Below are 23592 nucleotides of genomic sequence, written 5' to 3'. Positions count from 1 at the left end.
GGGTTTTCTCTCCTGTGCCAGTCTACAGAGGATGTGAGATGTTACAGCTCGTGGCTCCAAGCCTGGCTTTGAACTGAAGCACCTCAGGAGATCCCCTCGAGTGTCCGCCAAAAGACAGTCATCACGCTAACGCTGTTCTTTATGGCAGAGGAGCTGCCAGGGATCTTTCTGCTTTACTCGCTGACTCTGTGCCTGCTGTCTCCCCCACTACTCCTAGTGTGTCTGTCAGCCTCAGTTGCCCTCCTGCCCTCAGCAGAACCTCCAGCTGATGGGGCAGCCACCAGAATGGAGATGAACATTTGGTATGGGGGGAGAGGAGAGGGAAGAGTATCATCTGTGCTTCAGGCTGAAATGCTGAGCAGCGGGGAGCTCTGCGCAGGGGAGAGCTGCCCTGGTTTAATGTACATCTGTGCATTCAGATGACCCAAGCTTCTATGTGAACATATTTAGCTTCTCTGTGAACGTGTCTAGTGTTTAGCAGGGACCTCTTCCCAGCTGACTTTAGACCGAATGAACTGTGGCAAGAAAATACAAGCGCCTACATAGGACTTGGTGTGGGTTTGGAGTAGCACTGCCTTTTAGACCAGCACAGGAAAAAGCCTCAGAGAAGAACTGATCACATCAAAAATAATCTAGCAATCTCAGAAAAAGAAACACCTTTTATTCCTGTGGGCAGTTGTGGTGAGAAAGGTCAGAAGCAGAGCAGTAATGTAACCAAAGCTATGGGAGCAAAGCTGGCCCAACCCAAGGCAGACCCAGCCTAGTTTTCCTCCCACCGCCAGCGATGAGGGGATGATTCCCCTTTGGACAGTTTTCTGGAACTCAGTTTCCTCCGCAAGGAGGAAAATTTGTCTCCGAGAACTTTCCGTAGCCCGGTGTTGTCCCTAGCGAAGGGTAGGGCCTTCCTCATAGCGGGCAGTTGTCCTGTAAACATTTCCCACTTAGCCAGGGCATCCACGGTCTGGTCTACTTGAGCCAGCTCCTCCTCGGAGACGTTCCTCTCTAGGGCAGCGATGCACATCTCCAGCCACAGCTCGTAATCTTTAATGGCATCTGTGCACTTGGGGGGCCCGGTGAGCTGGGGCTGTCTGTGCGCCTCGGCCGGCAAACACAAGCGCTCGTCCTGTTCCAGCTCCTGGCCGAGGGACAGGGCCTGGCTGCAAGCGTCTGGCGTCAGCGGCTCGGACAAGGAGGTCACCGCCTCAGAGTCGTTCTCGCAGCACATCCCAGAGTCTGAGCTGAAGGGAAGGATGTCCTCCGAGGTGGACAGGTCTGCTGACTCCTGTCTTGGCCATGTGGACAACACCGTCTGTGTCCAAGCATAGAGCTTCTGCGATGAGAGGCAAAAAAGGTTTGTTTTAGAGAGTGAGAGAAAGCAGGTACACCTTTCCCAATGTTTGTCTTGGGTGCCTCAGCTACAGATGCTATGGTCCTCTCTCCAGCATATGGATTCAGACAGCTCATGGCTACCTTGTGGAGCAGGGGCTTTCTCTTGTCCTGTGTTTTTGGAGTCTGTGTCTGTGGCAGAGCTGCCTGCAGTCATATGTGGGCTGTATCTGCCCTGTTCTTGAGGATGGCAGGAGAAAACAGCACAAACCCTCTCCCTGCTGTGTGGGTGTGATCTCCATGAGAGCCAAACTAGTGCCTCTCTGGAGGAAGCTGTGTCATTGTAAAGGCTCCTGAGATAGCAGTGAAGAATTTTGTTTCATAGTGGTGTTAACTCCTGGGGTAACGTGCATTTTATTCCTAAGAATAGCTCTTACCCTCTCGAGATGAAATGCACAAGTGGGAAGGCTGGGCTCCAGGAAAGAATTCATGAAAGGAAAATGTCTGAGACAATTTCCTTTTTAAATATTAAGTGCTACCATGTAACAGATTGCTTCTGGCACATTTATTCCTTATGCTTTGGGGAATGAATCGCAATGCTCCAGTCATCCCTGGATAAAAGGTGATCTCCTTGTCTGCCTTGTTGGCACGTGTTGGGGGGGTGTCTGGGGGGGGGGGTGTTTGGTGTGTTTTTCAGCTTTTTCACACCCTTGTGGCCTATTTCTTTCTTTTTACTTTTTGCAGCTCCTAGCTGATACCTTTGCAAAGCCCTGCGGTTGCTTTAGGAAACGGCAGTGACAGAGCATGAACCTGCGATGTGGCTGCGCTGGGTCCGTGCGTGGGGTGAGCTGTGCCTTGGAGCAGCGGGCACGTCTCCAGCCCCACGGCCCCACCAAGCTCCATTCTGCCGCTGCTCCTTCCCCCTTCCCTCCCCTACTGCTCTCTCTTCAGGCAAGTGACAGAAAGGATAAAGAGCTCAAATTGAGTGGGTGGGAGAAATCGGCCCTGCTTCTCATTTCAGTCTGCTCGTGAAGCCTCAGGGAAGAATTTCATACAAGAATAAAATGGACTCTTTCAGCTAAGTTAATCCACCCTGCCCCCTTCCTCTGAGGCAAGAAAAAATGTAAAGGGACAATTTTTTCCTGCCTCATCCCACCTCCAGTAGCCCTCCCCTCCCTGTTTAAAAAACAAAGGCGGCACCAGAAGCTGCAATAGGAGCTGGGCTAGGGAAGGGGACAGCAAAGCTATTTGAAAGCTGCAACCAGCCCATGATATTATGTCTCTTAAAATTCCCAGGAGCAGTGAAACTGGGAAGGAATCACAACTGCTACTTAACCCAGTTCCCGAGAAGAGAAAAAGCTGTGGAGGTAAGGATGTGCAAACAGTACATTTGGATTAGGTAAGGTGAAAGGAGGGGATGAGCAACTCAAGATCACTACCAAAGCCCCAAGATCTTTCCTGTCTGTCATCCTTTGAGTGGTTTATTGATTTGAATTTGGGAAGGGTTTGCAGGGCTACAGCCTCTTTTTGTGTTCCCCTAATTAACTAGAAATGAATTAATCCCTTCATGGGTTTGGATTACCTGCAGGCAAGAGCATTTGAAGTGGATGCTCAACCCCAGGTAAGTCACTAAGAATGAAACCTGTTGTCTGACCCATCAAAAGGCTCCAGGTTTGGCACTGGAAGTTTTTCAACCCCCTCTGCCGTGGCAGCGCTGTCATCCCCAGCAGCAAGGCAGCCACACTGCGCCCGAGAGCACACGCTGCGATTAACACCATGGTGAGGGTGTAGCTAACCCAGCCTCTCCGAGCAGCTCGAGCACGGTTTTCTTCTGCAATGTGGCCGCTGCACACTGACCCAGGTGCCATGTGCAGAACAGCCTGGGATGCTGCAGAAGCAGCAGGTGGAAATGTTGGCTGTGGTGGGGAAACACCATGAGAATGGGTTTGCTTTCAGTTTTCAAGATGACTCACTCTGGAATAAGCAAATGTGATGAAAAAATAGAGTGTTTCTGACTGCAACTCAGATAAATAAACTGAGGGGCTCTTCCTCCTGTGTAAGGACTGGTTTCCTGTCCCACATGCTCTTCTGCACATCACCGTGTCTCAGGCGCAGACATCAGCAGCGTTACCTGCTCCTGGCGAGGAACAGCTTTATGTCTGGCATTTCCTGTGTTTATGATGAGCGTCTGGGGCCGTTATGTGGCAGGTGGGGATCCAGGCTAGTTTTCCAAAGGGAAATGTGACTTCAGATTTGGGCTTGGCCAGCCACGACCTCTCAAAACATGCTTAACAAGTAACTTTGCTCTCTGACATTGTCTCCAAATGCTTTATGCTCTCTTCTGTCAGGTTCCTTAACTATTTAATTCATCTCTGGCATTTATATTTCCTCTCAGTGCTATAGCAAAGCCTCTTAAAGAGATTATCACAACTCTTTTATACCAGCTTGTACTATATCTAGATGAGCTTTTCCTTGTCAGGGAAGCAGATGTGCTATTTGGCAAGTGTATCCTTTCTTAAGGTTTGTGTTCACTGTCACCAGGGGATGCTAAGCCAATTACAGTATTTGCTGCAGGTGTAAAGGCAAAAATGTTTCTAGAAAAGCTTAATGCTGATGGCAGTTCTCTTCTAGAAAGAAATAGGGGGATGCTAACAGGCTGGGTGTTTAAATAAACCAGATTTTATTCCTCTGGTAGCCTGGGCAATTTTAGCACCTCTTAGAAGCAGGGACCAAACAGCCATGGAGTCAGAGGCAGGTCTAACACTGCCGCAGACACACAGGCAAGCAGCAAAACCACACAAATTTGAGTTCCCCCAAGTCCTTTGCCATGTTTCCGTGTGTCTGATTCCAAGCTGAATGAAACTAGAGGCATCCCCATTCTCATTCTGCACATATCTTGTTACAAATATAACCCACAGACTTTAAAATAGGCAGCTATGGAAAATCCTGTCTCTGAACATGATGTGTGTCAGACAGAAATTATAATCAGGGAAAAGACAGAGTGCCAAGTGAGAACGATGACATTATTTCTGTTCTACCAGCCGTTTGGCTACCAAATCCTGCTTTTTAGACAGCAGAGGTAGAAAACCCTTTCTAGAGCTAAGGGCACCTTAGCACTATTTTTGGTGTTGTCTAAATGTGGTGCTAGCAGTTTTACAGATGGGAGAGAAGAGAAAAAAGATGAGTCTGGGACCCTCCACTTATTAGAGGGTAATAATCTGGGATCTTTTCTCATACTTTTAAACAGAGGAACTGCAGCAAAGTATGCACTTAGTATTTTCTCCCTGTCACTAGCAGCCCCTGAGAGCCAGAAAACTGTGGTGGCACAGATGTGGGAATGGCTGTGCTCGCTGCCGCTCTGGCTTGAAACCTGCCTGCCCTCCCCACTTCGTTGTCAGGAGCAGCAAAACGTGGCCGGACTGCTGCGCCATCCCTTGTTGTGAACAGCCAAAAGCCCTAGAGCTGACATGAAGTGCTACGTTAGTCACGGACTGTGTGTACAGCACCCACCCCTGTGAGGTGTAACCTTGCTTTCTCAGCACCTTGCACTGCAAGCATCTGCGTTTGACGCGCCCATGTAACAAACGCTGTGGTTTGGAGTGAGCCGCTCTTCTCCCTGCTATGTCCCCCGGCCCCAGGGAGGGCTGGCAGGTCTGTCTCTCACCCTGTAGCGCTCAACGAGTTTGAAGCCCACAACATGCTGCAGTTTCCGAAGGCAGATGGGACATGGCTCCAGAGGCCGCAGCAGGGCTTCGTCCAGGCTCAGCGCGCCCTGCATGATGCACTGCAGCCAGCGGCAGGTCCCCAGCCCCATCAGGTGGCAGATCTCGTGGCAGGTCACCTTTCAGGAAAGCAAGAATCACAGCAGTGCATGGTCATTCCTGCTTCCACTGCCCCCTCTTCTTCCTTCTCTGCTGTTCCAGCTCCCCTGCTCCCCAGCAGTCTATAACTGACTTGTTGCTCAGCCCTGCCAGTGCTCCAGCCCAGGCTTTCCCAAGATGAAAGGAGAACGTGGCTCCCCTCTTCCCAGGTAACCCAATGTCCGCATTTGTATGGTGGTGGAGGAGGAAGCGTGGATGTGTTGTTTAGAAGCAGCTGTGGGAAGACCCTGTAGATAACAAGTCCACAGCAGTAGGGGGTGTGTGTGTGTCTGTGTCTCTGTGTTTTAAGTCCCTCTGGGGTCTGAAAAGAGCAGCACAATCCGTGTGAGAAATCTGTAAGAAGCTATTGGCAATAATAGATCTGTGTCCTACCAGAGCAGACGCTCTTGATATTTGTGCCAAAGCAAAATCCAAGCTGGAGTCAGCTGGCCAAGCGTGACTGCTTTGGGAATTGGCAGCCATGAAAAGACTGAGAATGGAGGATTCCCCCCCCTCCTCCCATTGCCACCTAACATCACCTGAAATTGCTACAGGAAGAGACCTCACACTAGAAAAACCTGAGCAGATACCAGGGGATGCAGGGAGAAATGGCATCAAAGGTGTTGGTGCAGCTGCTCTGCCCAGGCCAGCTTTAGGAGAAACACTGGAAGCAGAGCTGACACGGGGGCACAGGGGAGATCCTGGCACCAGGGAGGACAGCACTCGTGAAGAGGATGTGTTGGAGATGAATGGGGTTTAAGGGCATCTGTATATAATGTACGTGCAAACTCTGAGGTATTTTTCTCATCCATCCATGTAAGCAGGTCTGGCAAGCGATCCTCTGCCCTTACGGATACCAGCGTCTGAGGAAGACACAGTCACCCCTCCCCAGCCATCCATTAGTTAACACACAGCACTGCTAGATGTTCTGATTAACCTCCATATACCCTACCGGCTATCAGATCCTACTGCACATGCATCGCCTGACAAATGAGAGCCTGGGAGCTGGGCAGTCTTTGTCTCAGGGTTGCTCCGTGACGTAAGGTAAGTCCTGTAGCCTCGCTATACAGCTGATGCTACGGTTTGCTCCAGCAGCAAGGGGAGTAAGAGCTGTCTGTGTGGTGCACTGAAATACCAGCTCTTTAGGACTGCTTTAAGTGTGTGGACCTGGCTGTGATTGTCTGCATCTTCTGGGAGCAGAGCCTCATGCCTGTTTCACTGGGCTGAGACACGGATTATGCCTGGGCCTGAAATATTTAACCCTACATGGCAAGAACTACGGGGTGCAGGAGATTGCTGGTCCTACCTTACAGCATTGGACCATCTCTTGGGCGCTGAACGGCAGTGTCCGCTCTCTGCTTTCCTTGCTGACTTCGCACAACCGTTCCTTCTGCGTGAGTGGGTTCAAGCTGCTGCAGCCAGCCTGGGGGAAATCCCCAGAAAATCTGGCAAAGCTGCAGACTCCCACTTCTGTGAAAAGAGGTGCATACAAGTTAGGCATCAGCTCTCTTACAACTGTCTCTCACCTTAGGCAGCATGACAAGAAAGCTGATGTAGCACAGCCCCATCGAGCACACAGGCTGTGATAAGACCCACTTCCCAAAAGGTCTGTAGCACCTCAGTTACCTTTGTCCAGGTCAGGAGCCCTGACTCCCCTAATTTTAAATTGGGAAAACCTAGTTCCTCTCCTCAGGAAGTGAATAAAATGTTAAGGATAAGATTTGGCTATTCCAGTCTCCCAGGGAAGGCTTTTGGGTACAGTGCTGCCTTATTCACATGCTGTGCTAGGAGATCATGGGACACCAACCCTACCTTGTCCTGGCAGGAATTTGCTGAATGTGAAGCTCCAGGTCTCACATGGGTAAAGGTCCAGCAGAGTGAGTCCAAGGACACACAGGGCATCCATGGGCTTGTTGTTCTTCAAGAAATTCAGGACCCCATCTGGACAAATACAAGAGAGATGTTGATTAAAATGAAGCACCCCTGGAAGGCATGCAAGAGACAGAATTGTGGGGAGGAGCATGTAATCCAAGCCACAGGTGGGCAGAGCTGCTGGATTCAGCATCTTGGATGGAGAATCACGGCTGTGTAGCCCGACCGTTCAAATAAGAGTACACACAGACCTGACTTTGGAAGTGGGGCTGAGCACAGAGTTAAAACAAAGCAGAGCTAAGGGCAGAGATGTAGGTGAATTCTGTACTAACCCCTGGAAATAAGCACCTAGAAGTAGAAGAATTCCCCTACAGGCATTTCAGACCTGAGCCAGAGCAGCCGCATAGCTGCAGCCTTGGGTCTGTGCCGAGCACGTGCTGCCTGTGGTACCTGCAAACAGCTTGTCCCAGATGGATGTTCGTGCAGCGTGAGTTTGGCAGCTGACAAACCCATTTCCCTGGGGAGCTGCATGACACTTGAACCCAATTTCCTAACATGAAAGGCCGGCGAGTTCCCCACCTGTGCCAGCCAGCCAGTAATTTACTTTGGCTCTGGACAAGAGATGGGAGAAGGCAGACTACACCAAATAAACAGTGCCTTCCCGCGGAGCTGGGCCGATCGCTTTGCAGAGCTGGACCTAAACTAACAGCACTGAAAAATACAAACAGCAGAGGAAAAGGTGATGAAAGTCACTTTGTTTTTTTATTCCTGTTTCCAGCCTCAGCGCTCTGGGTTTTCCATGGGAACAGGATTTCTCCCTTTTCACTCCCTTCCTCATCCCCTCCCTGCTCAGGCAATGAAGGGCTATTTCAGACGTTTCCGAAGGGAGGGCTCGTGCCCTCCTGCCAAGCTGGTGTCTCTACAGGCTCCCCATCCCAGGTCCTTACCTGCATGAAGCTGCACCCTGTCTGAGTCCCGGCTGTGGCGATAGCAGCAGTGAATGGAAGAGATGGGGATGGAGGGAAGGCACTTCACACGGAGTCCCAGGAAGAAAGACTCAACACAGCTCTGGAGGGAATCCAGCAGCGAGAGCCCAGCAGGCCCATCGATTAAGTCTGAGAAGAGAAGCTCTGTTATCAGTTCCTTAAAGCCAGGGTGAACCCGAAGGTCTGAAGGGGTTCTGTGGGGTTGGCCACAGCAACTGGGGAGGAGGAAGCCTGGTTCATTCTGAAATTAATTGCTTACTCTGGGATGTGGCAGGCATCTCTAAATGGTTATACACAGATATGGAGGAGAGGAGGGGGCTCTTTCTGAGAGCCAGCTCGAGGCATTAGCATGCTGTGTCGTTAGCAGAGCAGTGTGCTAGGAAGGTTGTCTCCTCTTTAAGTCATGCAGAAAGATTAATGTGGGAAAGGGTGGCTGTTTTTAATGAACCGTTTTTAATGAACAGCTCTTGAAATGCTGTTTTAGCCAGCATTGTTTTACATATATTGTTTTATATGTATGCACACATATATTCACAGCAAGCCTCACCCAGGAGCACACATACCATTTACAAGGCAGGTCTACTGATGGTTGTCATCGTGGCTTGTGACTCTAGACTGGGGGCACATCAGAGCCTTTGGTATTACATTTATTTTTGCTACAGCAATTGCATTTTGCAGGTTAGTCATAAGAAGAGCATGTTAATAGCATTCAGCACCACCCACCTCCCTGCTGCATCTTTCCAGGTGGCTCAGTGAAGATGCCCACATTACCTATAGGTTGCAGGTAAATATGCTTCCGATAGAAGTTCTGCTTCCTCCTTAGCATGGCGTGATAGAATGTCTCAAAGTCCTCAGGGGCATCGGGGTGGCTGAGGAGCCAGTCAAAAGCTGTCCGGATGAGCAGTGTGCAGAAGAGCGTTCTCTGCGGGTTGTAGGCTTCCGAGAGGAACAGCTTCTCCGCCCTGGAGAAAGCTTTGGCATAGAGCTCCTGCAGGGCTGGGTTGGTGGAGATCAGCGCGTCCTTCAGAGCCCGGGGCCCGAAGCTGAATTCCTGAGCGTGTTTGCACTGCAGCATCGTGGAGGGACCCGCCAGCTGTGGCACTGCCTGCAGGAGGGGATACTACGATGGGTGCGTGGCCTCACGAGGGGCCTGGAAACCTTCTCACGCTTTGCTTTCAAAGGAGTTTGCCCCAAGATCCCAGCTGCAAGGTTTGATTGGGAGCTTATAAATGCTGTACGTAGTGCTGGTCAGGAGCCCTATGCATTTACGCGAGAGTAGCTGGTATAGGGTGCTCTACGTCTGCACGTATGTCACTGGTTTATGGACAATGTACCAGTAGATGGTGCTCAAGAATGCATAGCCCCATTATTGCTACCAGATGTCTGTATTAAATCAAATAAATAGTGAGATTTTTTTTGTTGTTATTGTTCTACCCTGAAGTCCCAAGAACACAGGAAATACCTCGGTGTGTTGTGCAACTGGCTGCACTGGCCCTCATGATGCTGAAAGGTGGGGTGCGCCTGCTTGCTTGGGCTAAAACACACTCCCTGGGGCTCTTGAAGGCATAGGTCCATGGCAGGAAAGAAGAGGTAGATCTTGGCTTTTATTTATCTATCAGTAGCCTAAACTTCTGACTTCCCTGACACCAGTGAAAGCAGCTGTTCGCTGTTGACAACTTCCTCTTAACAGCTTTTAATCCTCACTCTTAGGTACTGAGCTGGGCCCTCTGCCAGCTCACAGTGCTGTTGTCAGGCTGCAAGATGTGGGAGGGTTCGCCCAGCCTGATCTACAGGTGGGACTTGGTGGGTGACACTGGGGTTTGCTGGTGCTGCCCCTCTAGCAAGATGTGCACGGGCCTGCTGCCATCATGTCACCTCGTGAATAACTTCATGTCAACCATGTTAGCATCAAGAGCGCCAGTAATGATGTGAAGTGGTAAATAAAGAGCAAATGAAATCCTGCAGCAGGAAGAAATTCATTTGGCGCATCCCAGAAATACTCTCTCCAGGGTTCTTTCTCAGGCCAGCGTTTTCCAAAGCTGCATAAGTCAAGCACCTATTTCCCACTGCAGTGTATGCACTTACGGAGGTTCCAGTAGACCTCTTGGGAAAAGGGAGAAAAAAGAGGAAACAAAGTACAACCCCTATGGCTAACCCACATCTGGATTTCCCCAAAGATTCTTTTTTTGTAAGGAGACCATGCCAAGTCAAACTGGGAGCATTTTGAAGCAGTCCTTTGGACAAAGTTGCCTACCACAGGTAAGTGCTCCACCTGTGTACGGCAGAATGACGAATACACGGGTTTATAAAAGCACAGGGTTTCTAGCAATAAGTACGAACTTCTATTAGGCAAGTTAATGCTAACTTAAAAGAAACCAGACAAGCTTTCAAGCTTTCTGGGTGGATAAATGTATCAGCTGCTGACCATCACCATTCTAACATCATCATTCAATCACAGAAAAAAAAAAGAAAAAGAAAAAAAAAAAAAGAGGTAAAATATTTTGAGGAGGAACTGGTTAAGTCTATAATTTAAGTTTCTCTGCAGCCTGGCTCTGGCAGGTAAGTGCCATTCAGTGGCCCTTGAGGGCAGCAGTATAACAAGAAAATTCAATATTTAAAGAATAGTACCAACGTGAGCCAAAAGCTTTCCTCAGTTTACGCAGAGAAGGCTCTGGTAGTTTCACCCTAGGAGGAAGGTGGCAGCCCATTAAATTAACACTGGATTTCTTTACATCCAACCCTTGGGGAGCTGTATGTATGTATAAGCTGGCCTTACAAAAGACTGGGGTTTTCTGAGCTTTTTTGGCACTAAGGGTGTATAGCCTAGGAGAGGGAGCGGGTAAGCAGCTTTATTTTTGCAAGCTCTGTATTGCGCTAGCATTAAAGGCTGACAGCAGATGGCATGGTGGGCTCTGGAGTGGTACAAGGGCCCTCATCCAATGAAAGTTTAGAAATAAAATCTGTGATGCTTTCTCGGCCACCTCTTCTTATTGCCCAAAACATGTCCAGATTGCTTCAGCTGGTTTTTACAGGCAGCAACAAGAGTTCGTGTGAAATTGTTCTGCATTTTGTCACCCACATCTCTACGCTTCTGACTGGATTACAGATTTGGCAGGATGAACCGAGAGTCCAACCCCGCCAGGTCATCAGGCGTTTTGCCTTGGGCTGGGGTGAAGATTTGGGTTTTCCTAGGGCTAACGTTTCACTTGTTCTGCACAAACTGGAAATACAAACATAGTTTTTCTGGTCGCATGCAGAACGTTCACTAGGAAACAATTAGCAATATTAAAATCATGGTCCTGCAGGATGTGGTCCTGCGAGGTACTGACTGCCTGTTGCTCCCAGGGAAATCAAGGAGAGACTTTGCACTTGGTCCAGGCTGAGAGTGAGCTCGTCAAAGAAGGTTTCTGGGAAGCCTGAGCCACTTTCCTTTGTGCTTCCTGGCAATAAATGGAGTGTGGGTCTGGGGGAGGAGGAGCTGGTTAGAAAATGAATGGATTTTTCTCTTCTAAATGGGAAGCAGCACAGAGTGGATGTATGCAACAGCAAATACAATGAGCACACAGTATTTGGGCATGTGTTCCCCCAGGCTCTCGCATGGAATATGGTGTGAACCCAAAGCTATGGGATATACATTGTTTCCCAAGGCTTCCTAAAAAGGGACATTCACCCTGCTCCAGACAGTCCCATCTGTAACCATGGGTGTTTTGTGATGTCCGCTGTGCCCAAGGATGTCCATGATTACCCTTTAGCCGTCTGAAAGCTGAAGCACAGGAATTCACTTGCGACGCCCAGTCTGGAGCGCCGCGTGCCTCCTCCTCCTGGCGGGTCTGGTTTGGCTTCCAACAGAACAGCAGCAGCCCTTTACGCTCCTCAAATCCAACACAATTACTTCTCTTCAACAAGCTTTTCTAAAATACTTGACTGGAGAAAATTCATGCTTCAGAAAAATTTTATGAACAGCTCTAGCAGTTTAAAAAAGAGGCCGTTTTACAACATTAACTATCATAGATGTTATTTGTGTTTGATCTACTCTACGAATATAGAGTTTCATTAACTGAAGTAGTGCAAAAGGGCTTTGTAATTTTTGGCTTTTGTGTTGAGGGTGCCTTGTGTAACTCCCTGATGCAGTGCTCCATGGGGCAATGGCACTTGAGCGTTGATATCTTTTTTTCCCTTGGTTTTTAAGATGCTGAGGTGGTAGGGAAGTGGAAGCACCAATGCATCCTTCTGCCCTTCAGGTATATAGGAAGGAGACGACATGTCTTTAAAGTAAAAAGTGGTTAATTTGGCCTCTTGTTTAATGACAAGCCATAGGACTTGACTAGCAGGTCCTGAGGAGGAGAAAGTAAATATTTTTATTTAAAAGGCCAATAACCTGTTGTTTCACCTGAGGAAATGCTTTAAGGAAAATAATAATGTAAAGATCTGCTGCAGCTGGACACACTCACCACATCCACTCATGTGTCATTCTCTACTTTTACCATTAGAAAAAACCATCCTATTCCTAAACTGCATTTTGTCATTCCACCTTGCAGCCATCTGCTAACCTTGTAATTCTTCCAAACCCAGGACGACCCGTATTGGATCATATGAAGGAGCGATACCCATCCGTGAAGCGTGAAACATGAGCTTGTGCCCTCCTGACGCCTGCAGGGTCCCTAACAGGGGGCCAGCCTGCGCGGGGAATCCTAATCCAGTTTATGGAGGCTTCCCTCTCATTTCTCTTATTCATATCTTTCATATTATCCATCACCACATCCGTGCAGTGCAATGGAGACACCCATAGCCCAAAGGTTTTGGCACTTGGCCCCTTGTCCATGGCTGGGACAGCCTTTTCCAGCAGTGGGGTTGTAGGAACCCAGCTGTGGCTTCTCTGCTTGTGGCGTGTGATGTGAGGCAGGAGCTCCGAGGACAACACGGGCCATAACTCTGGCTTTTGGTAACATACAAAGGTTTCAGATCAGACTGGACATATTACACAAATCTTTTTACTATGGAATTTGATGCATTTTTTTTCTCATGGTGGGTGTTTTCACCAGAAATGCCCCCAAAACCCAGTCTCAGCACATGAAAGTTGAGCAGTCAGTATATTCCCTTTCTCACAGTAACCTGTAAATGTGCTTTATATGCAATTGAGGTTACTCATAAATTATTCTCTTTGCAAATCAGGCACCTATAAATTATTCTCTGTAATTGAAAATTACCTATGAATTATTCTTTTTGTAATTTTCAGATATGTCATTTATTCTTTATTATATTGACATTGCTTTCTTGGATAGATATGTCTGGGGCTGACAGTAACAGTGTCATTCTCAAAAGCCAAGGCAGTAGGTATCACACAGTGCAAGTTCATTTGGGATATTTCAACAAGATAGAAATGGGCTTGTGTGCAGAAAATCCATGTTGTACAGGTCCAAAGAAAGGCACTCACTACATAATGGATTTGTTTGGTATTATATGGAATTTGGCCCTTGCGTTGAACAGATTGTATTTATATATATATATTAAGCTGGTTATTCTAAAGTTGTTTATTTTATAAGTCAACTTGTAAGTAATTTCTAACTCTGACTCTCTCAAAGCATACACGCACTGCAGGCTGCAGATGCACAGGAGGAGACTCATTCTGTTTCCTTCCCCCCTCAGCCCTTGTGCAGTATTTAGAGGCAGAGTCACTTAACTGGGCTCTTTGGATGTCAGAGGGACATTAGCAGAGTCTCTTAAAAGTGATTAATTGCCCAAGTTAGGTGCTGTACCGTAAACAAGCAGCGATAGTGCAGAAAATTCATATCCAGTCAACAGACATGAAGAGCCCAGAGCAAACATAACAAGCGTTAACTAATTATCAACACATGCCCTAGTTGCTTAATAGCTCTTTTCCTGAGATTTGCAGTTGGTGCCTGCTCCTGCTACTCTAGGAGCAGTCTCTCCTTGCCAGTATCACGCAGATGACAGCCCGAAAGCAATTTTCTCAATTTATTCGTTGACATGTATAGAAAGAGATTTTTCCTGACTGAGAAGCTGAACTCCCAGTGGGTAAAAAAGTCCAGTGGGATGGGACAGAGGGAGGACACAGAAGTGTGAGGGCATTTAATTCTGGTCCAAAGAAAATTCTCACTAGTGCAGCTCCTTCCTCGAGGACCCCAACACAGCCCCCTGCACAGAGCCAGGCTTTGCCTGCTGGAGAAGCCCAGCTGCTGGGCTCAGAGCAAACCTCTTTCGCCAGGGTCAGACCTGAAATGTGGCAACGCTCAGGGGCTGGGGGGGCACTTCAAGATGCTCTGCGCTTCTCAGAATCGATCTCCTCTGCTCACAGAGAAAATACACCCTGGGCCTGATCATCCCCATGCTTGGACCCACAAGGAGCCGTAGCATCTTCTGTTCACTGTGCATTAAATGGCCACAAAACAGAGTCAGACCTGTGTCTGTGCCAGACTATGAAGTTAGATAAAACCTTTTGGCCCCGTGCACTGCCAAGTCCCAGTAACAGTTGTGTGTAATGTCTGTAGAACATGTTTGTGACTCAAAACCAGATGGTTTTTGAGGTCCCTCTCAAAAAGAATCATTCCTGGTGCTGTGGAAACCTTCAGGGGTCCACACATGCGCTTACTGGGAGGAGAATCTACCCGTCATGTCGGAATGTTAGTGCCACAAGGCTCAGTCCTGGAAGTTTGCCCTCACACAAATCTTCCTCACTAATTTACTTGGACTGTTGGACAAGTCAGATGTACAACTTGTATGCAGAAAAGTTTGCAGGATTAAAGACTAGATTTATAAATGTCATTAAATACTTAAGCTGGAGACAGATGCTTCTATCTGTTCTTGTTTAAGTATGTTTAAGTGTTCTTAAGTGTTTAAGAACACCTACACATCCACTTTCCCCTTAGTTTTGTTTTGCATTAAAGCCTGCTTTCTGCCATATACTTTTCTTCATTTGAATATGTATTAAGGGCATACATTATCCCTAGTTTCAGTCTTCTGTTCTCAGGATGTTATTTATTCTGTGCTCATACATAACACTACCTTTTCCTTAGTGCCGTCTATTTGAGGCTCTCTAAGCGTCATACAAACATTCATGAGCTCCTCTGTGCTACGCTCCAGGAAGTAAGCTGACAGTATATGATATATGCTTTTCCCCTCCTCTCCCATTTATGCATCATTTTCAGTGTTTTCTGTGTTCAGTTTAGTCTGGTTAAAGTCTCTGCGGTGCTTCCCCCGTGCATATGTGTGGCGATCGGCTGGCTGCGTTCTTCTTCCCTTACTCTGACACGAAACAAACCTCTACAATCTACTAGCCGGTTGCTGCGCATTTAGTAGCCAAAGACCCAAAAGGACGGAGCAACACCCACCAGGGCTGTACAACAAACCCCACACTGCAGAGATACCCGTGCTCTCCTCATTCACAGCTCCGGGCACTTTGCTCTTTATCGTAGTTGTCTAGACAGGCTAAATGGTTTCTGCGAGACAAGCCCAGCATTCGCCAGGAAAGAAGCTGCGTTTTCCATACAGATGAACCCCCGAACAGGTATGGCTGTGGTAGGTACTCCCTGGAGCACAGAAGTGGTTCATCAGGCGGTGTAAATGCCCTGTAACGCTGTGCCTCCTCCCAAGGCATCAAGTGCTTGTTAGGTGGTACTGCCAGGTGGGGATGTTTATGTGCATTTTATAGCCGAGGAGGAGGGGGTCGGGGGTCCAGGGTAGTGCTGTGGCCACAAAGGCAGCATGGCTCGGGGGGGACAGCAACAGACCCCAACCCCAAGATCCTTCAGTGGCCAAGCGGTGCCCTGGCCACCAGCCAGCTGTGCCAGCCCGGAGGGTTGCTGGGGGAGAGGCATGTTCTGGAAACGCTGCAGGAACGGGTCCCGCGCCTGGGACACCCGGGCCCCCCGGGCCCGCTGGTTTGGAGAAGGGGCAGATGCTGCTGCCCCCCGCGGCGGGTGGCTGCTGCGTGGGGAAGGACCACGGCCCCCAGCACCCCGGCACGGCGCATCGGGCACGGCGCCGGCACCCCAGACCCCCGGGAGGCTGCACCAGGGAGGGACCCGGCACTCCAGGAGAGCGGTCCGAGCGCGGCCCCCCGCCCCCCGCCGGGGGATGCCCCGGGCTCGGACCCCCGCCCCCGGCGACGGTGCAGCCCTACGCGTGACCCGCCACCCGCCGGGGGAGGACGCCCCGAGCGCGGCCCCCATCACCCGGGCAGCGCTGCCCATCACCCGCGGAGATGCCCTGAGCCTGCGCTGCCCCGCCGGGGGGGCTCCCGCCGTCCCCCGCCGCCGGCCGCCCCCCTCCCCTCCCCGCCGCGCCGGGCTGTGCCCTCCCGCCGAGGGGGGCGGCCCCGCGCCCCCAGCCCCCGGGGAGCGGGGCAGGACTCACCGCCCGCCGGGCCGGGGCTGCGGAGCCGGGGAGGTGCGGCAGGGCCGGGGCACCCGGCGCGGGGCTGGCGAGGCGGAGCGGAGCCCGGCAGCGGCGGCAGGAGGAGAAGGAGGAGGAGGAGGAGGAGGAGGAAGAAAAAGGGGGAGCAAAGGGGGGGGCTCAGCCCCTCCGACGGGAGCCGCCTCCCGCCGATGCGCGGGGCAACCGCCGGGGGCGCCCTGGGGGGGGCGGGGGCGGCTCCGCAGGCTGGGGGGGGGGGAGGTGTCCGGGGAGGGTCGCAGGCTGGTGACAGTGGCAGATCCCGCCCGGCTGGCTGGAGCCTGGGAGAGCGGCGAGAGCCGTCAGACCCGGCGGGGGGCGGCGCGGTGCCGACCGAGCCCGGGGCTGGGCGAGGTGACAGCACCCGGCGGCCACCGGCCCCGTCGTCTCTGCTCGCCACCAGCAATCGCGACGGGTGGGTGCCTGGGGACCACAGCGCTGGTTACATACTGTGATGCCGGCGACCGATGCCATCTCCTCCATGGGAGCCGCGTCTGCATTTGCCTTGATGCTTCATTCATCTCTCCCACATGACCTGGATGCGTCTCTGTGTCCCATGATGTCCTTTAATTTGGGAACATTATCTGCTCTCGGAAAGGTTAATCATGTTAAAGGAGTGCATCTCCGTTTCTCATCTCTTCATTCATTCCAGCTTTCATGTTTTGATCCCTTCAGTGCTTTGATCCCTCAGTTCTGCCATCCCTAGATGGAAGGAACCAGGAATACCCTGGCTGGGACCCAAGCATGTCCCTAAGTGACATAAACTGAAATTAGGAAAAAATATATAGTTTACAGCCTCAGGAGCTGTAGTGGTCCTGGCAGCCCCCGTGCTGTCCCCACACCCAGCACAGCCGAGTGCCTTGCAAGGGCCAGCAGAAATGTCCTGCCGGAGCCAAGGTGGCCACAGATGCCCACCTGCAGTGGGGTCAGTGAGCACCAGGACAAGACCCTCGCTGTGTGCCGCAGCCTGCCGCCCCCAAGACCTGCATCACTCTTAAGGCACTGACAGCATCGCTGGGGAAAAATTGCCCTAATTTGCTGCTGTCATCGTCGGGCCAAGAGGTGAAGCAGCAGCTTATCCCAGAAGCATCGGCTGCTCGTGAAGCCCCTTTGTGGGAAACTTTCCTGAGGGTCAGGTGGGGGGAGGGCAAGAGGGAGTCCGAAGCCTTGCAATGGCATCATCCTCCACTTTGGCTGCTACCCCAAGTGCAAGAGATGCCCTCTGTGCAGTTTTAACTGGTTGCTGCTTGTAATTAGAGTTTATTTGCATTAATTAACTTAAATTAGCTATTTGCAAGTTGCTCATAGTACACCATCAACATGTTCAGAACCACACAAGCCTCAGAGAGCTGGCTCCTGCCTGGAGGAAGCCTTGAGCTAAAACCAGACAAAAATACTGTCCCAATACAGCGTGATCCAAAATGCTTTTTTTTTTCCTAAGAAACCTATTGCACTTAAACTTAATAATTAATATTTGGCTTAGTGGCCAGACCACTGACTGACCAGCAAGGTAAAGAGGACTGGTGTTGCTATTAAATGCACTCATAATGATGCATTTATCGATGCGTTTATCCTGGGCATACCCAGGAGGAGCTGGGCAGGAGGTTACAGTGAGGGTGATGGAGACCAGGGGCAGAGCCAGTGATGAGGAAACACGCACACAGTCACTCTTTGACTTTTTAGGAGGCTAGTGGTTTTATGAAGAGACGATCAGTACGATGGGAGGGGAAAAGGGAGAAGGAGGTGGTCAAAAATAGGGTGAGAAGACAGCCAGGAGTTGGAGAGGGCAGATGTGAGTGAATCAGAGGGGCTAAGGCTGGGGAGGGAGTGGAAGAGCCCCGGGATGGCTGCCCTCCGCTTTAGCTCAGCTGTGATTAAAGCTGGTCACAGCAGAGACGTGGTGCTTGCCACAAGCGGCCTTTATCTGCAGTGAGCAGCAGCAATCATTATGCTGCTTCTGAACTCAATTGGTTATGCCAAGCTGCGTTTCCCAGAGAGGCCACGATCCATTGCCTCCGTGTAGAAGGATGTAAAATAGAGGCGCGTGTCTGGGGTAGGTGACTGCAGGAAACTTCATGGAGCAGCACGTCCTCAGGGGGAAGCAGAACGGAAACATTCCCAAAGTGATGCCTAAGACTGGATTTTAAGCAACTGTGGTTGTTTTAGCTGAAGAAAATTGTATAGCGATACATAAACAGCTCCACAAGGAAACCAGGCAGGTACCCAAGAGCTGTTTAAGCCAGAGAGAAGAGACATGGCCCAAGCCCACAGCTGCAGGTTGAAGCCAGACACATTGAAATGAGGAAATAGGTGTTAACTTTTTAAGAATGAAGTTGATTAGCTGCTAGAACAAATTACTGGGGAGAGGGAAAGTCTTTCCACATGGTAGTGTTTTCTAATCAAAGTAAGATGCCTTTCCCCAGATGGGCTTCAGCCAAGCACGTGTTCCTGGGTTCAGCAGAGCGGGGGTGGGATGCAATGCAGAAGTCTCTGCTCTGAGGAGGTAAGGTGACTGTGTGGTCCCACCTGGCCTTTGGGAAACGAAGACTCTGCTCTTGGTGTAAGTTTCTAAATCCGTCCTGGATAGCTGTGGTGATGCTGTACTGGGCTGTTCCCTTTGAACAGCAAGCTGAGCCAAGGTGGCCAGGGGGTTGCTGAGACCCAGCCTGTCGGGGGTGGGGGGGTTGGTGCAGACCTGTGTTGGGCCTCTCTGTGTTTGTCACTGATGTTTGTTTGCTGATGTGAGGCTGCTGGGTGCCTGGCTGGAGGTAGGTGACCCCCAGGCAGCATCAGTCAGTGTCCCTAGGCTGATGGTGAGTGAGCTCTGTGCTGGCAGCCGGGGCCTCTTTGGTTCTGCTGCTGACCTGCGGTGTGACTGGGGCAAATAATTTTGCTTCTGACTCCCAGTTGCATTTTCCAACTTTGCTTGCCCTTTCAGTTTGACCAGGGTTTTTGCGGGGGCTCGCTCCTGGTGGGGTTATGCTCTGAATATCAGTGCAGTTATTTTTCAGAAAGCAAACTGCTCACTGCAGGTGCAAAATATTCCCCTGTTATTGGAGTTCTGGCTATTCAAATGTCAGGGTGTTATTTCTGCACCTTTGTAAACACGAGGCAGTGTTGTAGAAGGGACCAAGATGCCACTTAATTTGAGTTTGTGCTGCCATCACAAAGCATAAATGCACAGGAGCAAAGTTTCTTAAAGTTTGGGTATTTATAGCAGTCTGGAGAAAGCCCTGTGTGTTGGGCTCTTGTTGTCTCTCTGCTGGTCAGCCACAAAGCACTGATCCCTGTTTGGGCAGCAGTGCAGAGCTACGAGCAGCCACTTTGCTGTTGGTCCTAATGCAGTTACATTAGTCTCATCTTTGGACTGTGCTGTGCAAAAGGAGGGGAATTAGGGAATGCACACACAAAAAAATATAAGGATTTAGTCTCATGATACCACTTCTATGAAAACGAGGTGGCTACAATATTTGCTGGGAGTAACGGGCACAGAAACCAAGAGGTGAGATCTGCGACATATTAATGGCAATGGAAAGGAAGAGGAGAAACAGGACTGACTGGTTTGCAGTGGAGATTGAGAGTTACCCTCTGGGAGTTACTGGGAGGGTGCAGCGTGGGCCTGTCTGGGGACAGGTTTGCTCCCTCTGCAAGCTGAAGATGTGGTGGCATGTTTCAGGTAGGCAGAGGGTCTGAAGAGGAATTATTAAAGGGGATGAGGAATTATTAAAGCAGAATTTCACCTTGAACAGGTGAGTCTGAGGAACCACATCCGACAGGACTGCAGGAGCTTTGTGCTTCCTCACCGAAATCCGTTGTTTTGGCTCTCTGCGTACACAGAGGGTGTGAAAGGGACTAGAAATGCTCCTTGTCTCTTCTACTTGATACCCTAAAAATGCTGCGTATTGTGCTGGTGCCCTGGAAAGGCCCCCCCCCTCGCCCAGCTGCCACCCTGGACGCTGCCCAGGCCACCCCCGCCTGCGTGCCAGGACGTGCCCTGGGATGCTGCCCTGTGCCCTGTCCATCACCCTTCCCCAGAGAGCCCTATGGATGAACCTCCTGGAGGCATCAGTGAACAGCGGTGGGCGGGTGGTGCTCCAATTTCCCCAGGATTCACCCAAGGAAATCCAAGTGAAGCAGCTCAGATCGGCAGCAGTGGACAGCTTCCCTCCCTCAGCTGGAGGCGGTGGGAGAGGAGAGCAGCAGGCACCTTCTGGTAGGTGATGGAGTGGAGACATCAGCATCCCTAAAGCGGTGCTCGTGCTCCATCTGGAAACACACCAGACCAGCCCAATTGCCCCTCTCTGCTGTGTCCTGGCACGGTCCAGGCTGTGTTGGCAGGCTTGGGGAGGAACATTAATGAAAACAAGTGTTCGGCGGGGGTTCCTGTAGTGCCACAGACTTTAAGAAACAAAACGAGCCCAGCCCTTCTTTGGTTAGCAAGCCAGTCTGCTGCCACCAGCTGATGCTGGAGGAAAAGATAAGAGAGGGAGAAAGGGAGCAGCTATGGAGCGAAGATGAAAACACTGGGCAGAACATCTGCGGGGGAATGAAAGGGAGCCATTTATTTGCAAATAAGTTCCTAGATCGTGCTTCCATGTGCGTCCTGGGCCGCTTCTAATACTAGGGGTTTATTCAGAGTGAGACTTTTTACTGGTGTTAAAGGCTTTGGAGAAGAGGCTGTCAGCCCACAGAGCTAGGCAGTAGCTGGTGGTCCAAATCTGTCTCATGCCAGTCTAAGGAAAATTTGTTTTATCCCAAGCTGTGCCCATATGGAGGGTCGTTTTCCCTTTTTACCACTGATTTCATGTTTGAAGTCTCTCTGTAGGAAGTCAGTGTGGATGCTCCATGATTCATTCCCATGAGGAAGCGTGATTTCAGGCCCCCATATGGTCGCAGAGGCAGAAGAGGGGGCAGATATATATTTTTACAGCAAAGAGAATGCAACTTTGGTGTACAAATTTGGCCTGATGTAGAAGATCTGGGCAATGTACAAAGTGTTTCTTAATTTTTTGTTTGTTTTGTTTTCGTGCTCACTTCCTCTTGGCTCCTGATTAGGCTTTAGGAGCAATGAGGCTGCTGCCTGAGCAATCCATCCCAGGATTTAAACCCAGCCTGATATCTGCTCTGTGTGTTCCCTGGGATTCAGCAGGGTCCACCTATTGAGGCCAGCAGAAATAGCATCTCGCTTCCTGGTTTCAGAGGAGGTGTTAAGTAGGACATAGTTAAATTTGGGATTATTAGTAAGAGAAGAAGGACAGCTATTTCTTTTTAAATGCTTTGGTTTGACAATAGATCTTTGGGCAGAGAACTGCAAAGTGCTGCCTTTTGTAGAGGGCTCAAGGATGAGATGTCTGCAGTAAGGGAACTGTCTCTGATGCAATGACTTATTGGGCAGAAGTAGATAGTTGGGAGCGTTTCAAGTTTTGATACGTGTAGCCCTGCCTGGCACCCAGCCCTGCAGCATCTCAGCCCAAGGAGTATCTTGCCGATATCAGTGACCACTATAGGGCTGGGTCACATCCTGCATCCTGGTCTACAGGAATCCGGGGATCAGTGTGTGACAGGGCAGGTGGAAGGGTTCTTCTTGGTGGCATCTGCATTTTAAGGTTTATCAGAGTTTTCCCTAAGACAGAGACACAGAGACATCACGTTTCACATGGGCAATGATCTTCTCGGAGCTGTAGAAAGATGTGCTCCGCACAGCAGAACGGAAGGCTGTGAACGAGAGGCGAAGCCCCGCAATGAGCTGTCTGCATAATTAAAAAGCTGCAGTGAGATGGAATAGGAGATGGAGAGGAGCGATAGTTGGAGGCAAAGAGAAACAGAAGTGCTTTCAAGTATTTCGCTGCAGAGATGACTGGAGAATTTGCCAGGGGCCTGATACTCTCCTTGCGCTGTCCTCACCAGGTGACTGTGCAGCCTGGTGGGCACCGGCGTGACCCAGCAACCTCCAAATGCTGACACAGGTGTGAGCCCTAAACCCAGCTCAGGTGTAAGGCATGGAGAGTCACAGAGCTGCAGAGTTCTAAGTCAGAGCTAATATCTGTGTCTTGTTGGAGTGATGCATGGCTGTGACTTTTTTGACACTTTTTTTGGCTTTTTTTTTTTTTTTTTTTTTTTTTTTTTTTTTTGCTCATGGGTAGCCTACAGCCTGCGCTGCTCTGGGCTAGGTGATGCTCTGCTTGCACCCAGTGATTCTGCGAAGGTGGCAAAAGGCCAAGTGCTGTCACTGGAAACCAGCTGCAAATTAATACATGGTGTGTGATTAATGTGCTTTTTAAGTACATTCATGTCCTGTCGCACTGGCTGTGGCTCTTGTGTCACATTTGGTGTTCTCAGAACATTTATTAGCCTTACAGATCCCTTGATTATTGCTTTCTCCTTATAATTAAGCTATGAAACTCAGCATGGCGCAGCTTATGCGGTATTAATTCATGGCTGGCGTATTCTGCCTGTGCCCTAGGATAAGGCTAAACGCTGGCAGCTGGATTGCTGTCGGCACAGTTGCTATTCTGAAATTCTTTAATATGATTAAAAAAATCACATTCTGCCTGCATACAGGCAGCTCAGGGCTCACCGCTGCCACAGACAGTAGCGAGATGGGGTCTGAGTTCCCTGGGAGCAGGATCTGCCCCTAGCAGCGCTGTGAGATGGGGTGTCCTCCTGCCCCCGGCGCTGGCTGATGCTCTCGGTCAGTGCTGTCAGCTCTGCTAACGCATCTCCACGTGCTCCCTATTCGCCCTTCTCAGGGTGTGCCTGTGAAAATGTGAGTCTTGTTAGCCAGTTCTGTTTCACCCCTTTTTCTCCTGGCTTTTCTTCATAAGAGGTTTAAGCTGAATCCGGATTTCCTGCAGCTCCGCATCCACTTTGTGTCGGCAGCAGCTGCGGTGGCGGTTTGAAGGGTTTTCCCATGGCTGGGCGCTCCTGCCCCCGGTACAACAGTTCCACAGTTTGTGTGGCCATGCGGTGAGCTGTGCAGGGAACTAAAATATTGTAACCTGTGGCTGGCTTAGTTTTTTATCCCCCCTCCCCGTTCCCTTCTTGGGAATTAGTTGTAGGAGTGTGCTGAAGGAATGGGAGCTCAGTGCTACTGGGAGGGAAGTCACTGGAGTGCCCCAGCGGCTGCTGGCCCAGGG

At 50.3% G+C, this 23592-nt stretch overlaps 1 protein-coding gene across 1 annotated transcript; it reads right to left on the bottom strand.

Annotated features, from left to right (window-relative positions):
* Positions 1-689: 689 nt before the first annotated feature.
* AMZ1 (archaelysin family metallopeptidase 1) lies at positions 690-16504 on the bottom strand. The gene is made up of 7 exons (XM_056335154.1): positions 16418-16504; positions 8816-9149; positions 8006-8173; positions 6999-7127; positions 6493-6656; positions 4991-5167; positions 690-1330 (listed from the first exon to the last, which is right to left on the bottom strand). Exons 2-7 carry the CDS (start codon positions 9117-9119, stop codon positions 761-763), a joined length of 1512 nt encoding a protein of 503 aa, XP_056191129.1. The 5' UTR covers positions 9120-9149; positions 16418-16504; the 3' UTR covers positions 690-760.
* Positions 16505-23592: the final 7088 nt, after the last annotated feature.

The sequence above is a fragment of the Falco biarmicus genome, chromosome 4, assembly GCF_023638135.1.
Source record: "Falco biarmicus isolate bFalBia1 chromosome 4, bFalBia1.pri, whole genome shotgun sequence".
Classification (NCBI taxonomy): domain Eukaryota; kingdom Metazoa; phylum Chordata; class Aves; order Falconiformes; family Falconidae; genus Falco; species Falco biarmicus.
Note: the sequence above shows the minus strand (reverse complement) of the source record. Positions and strands in the feature narration are given on the sequence as shown.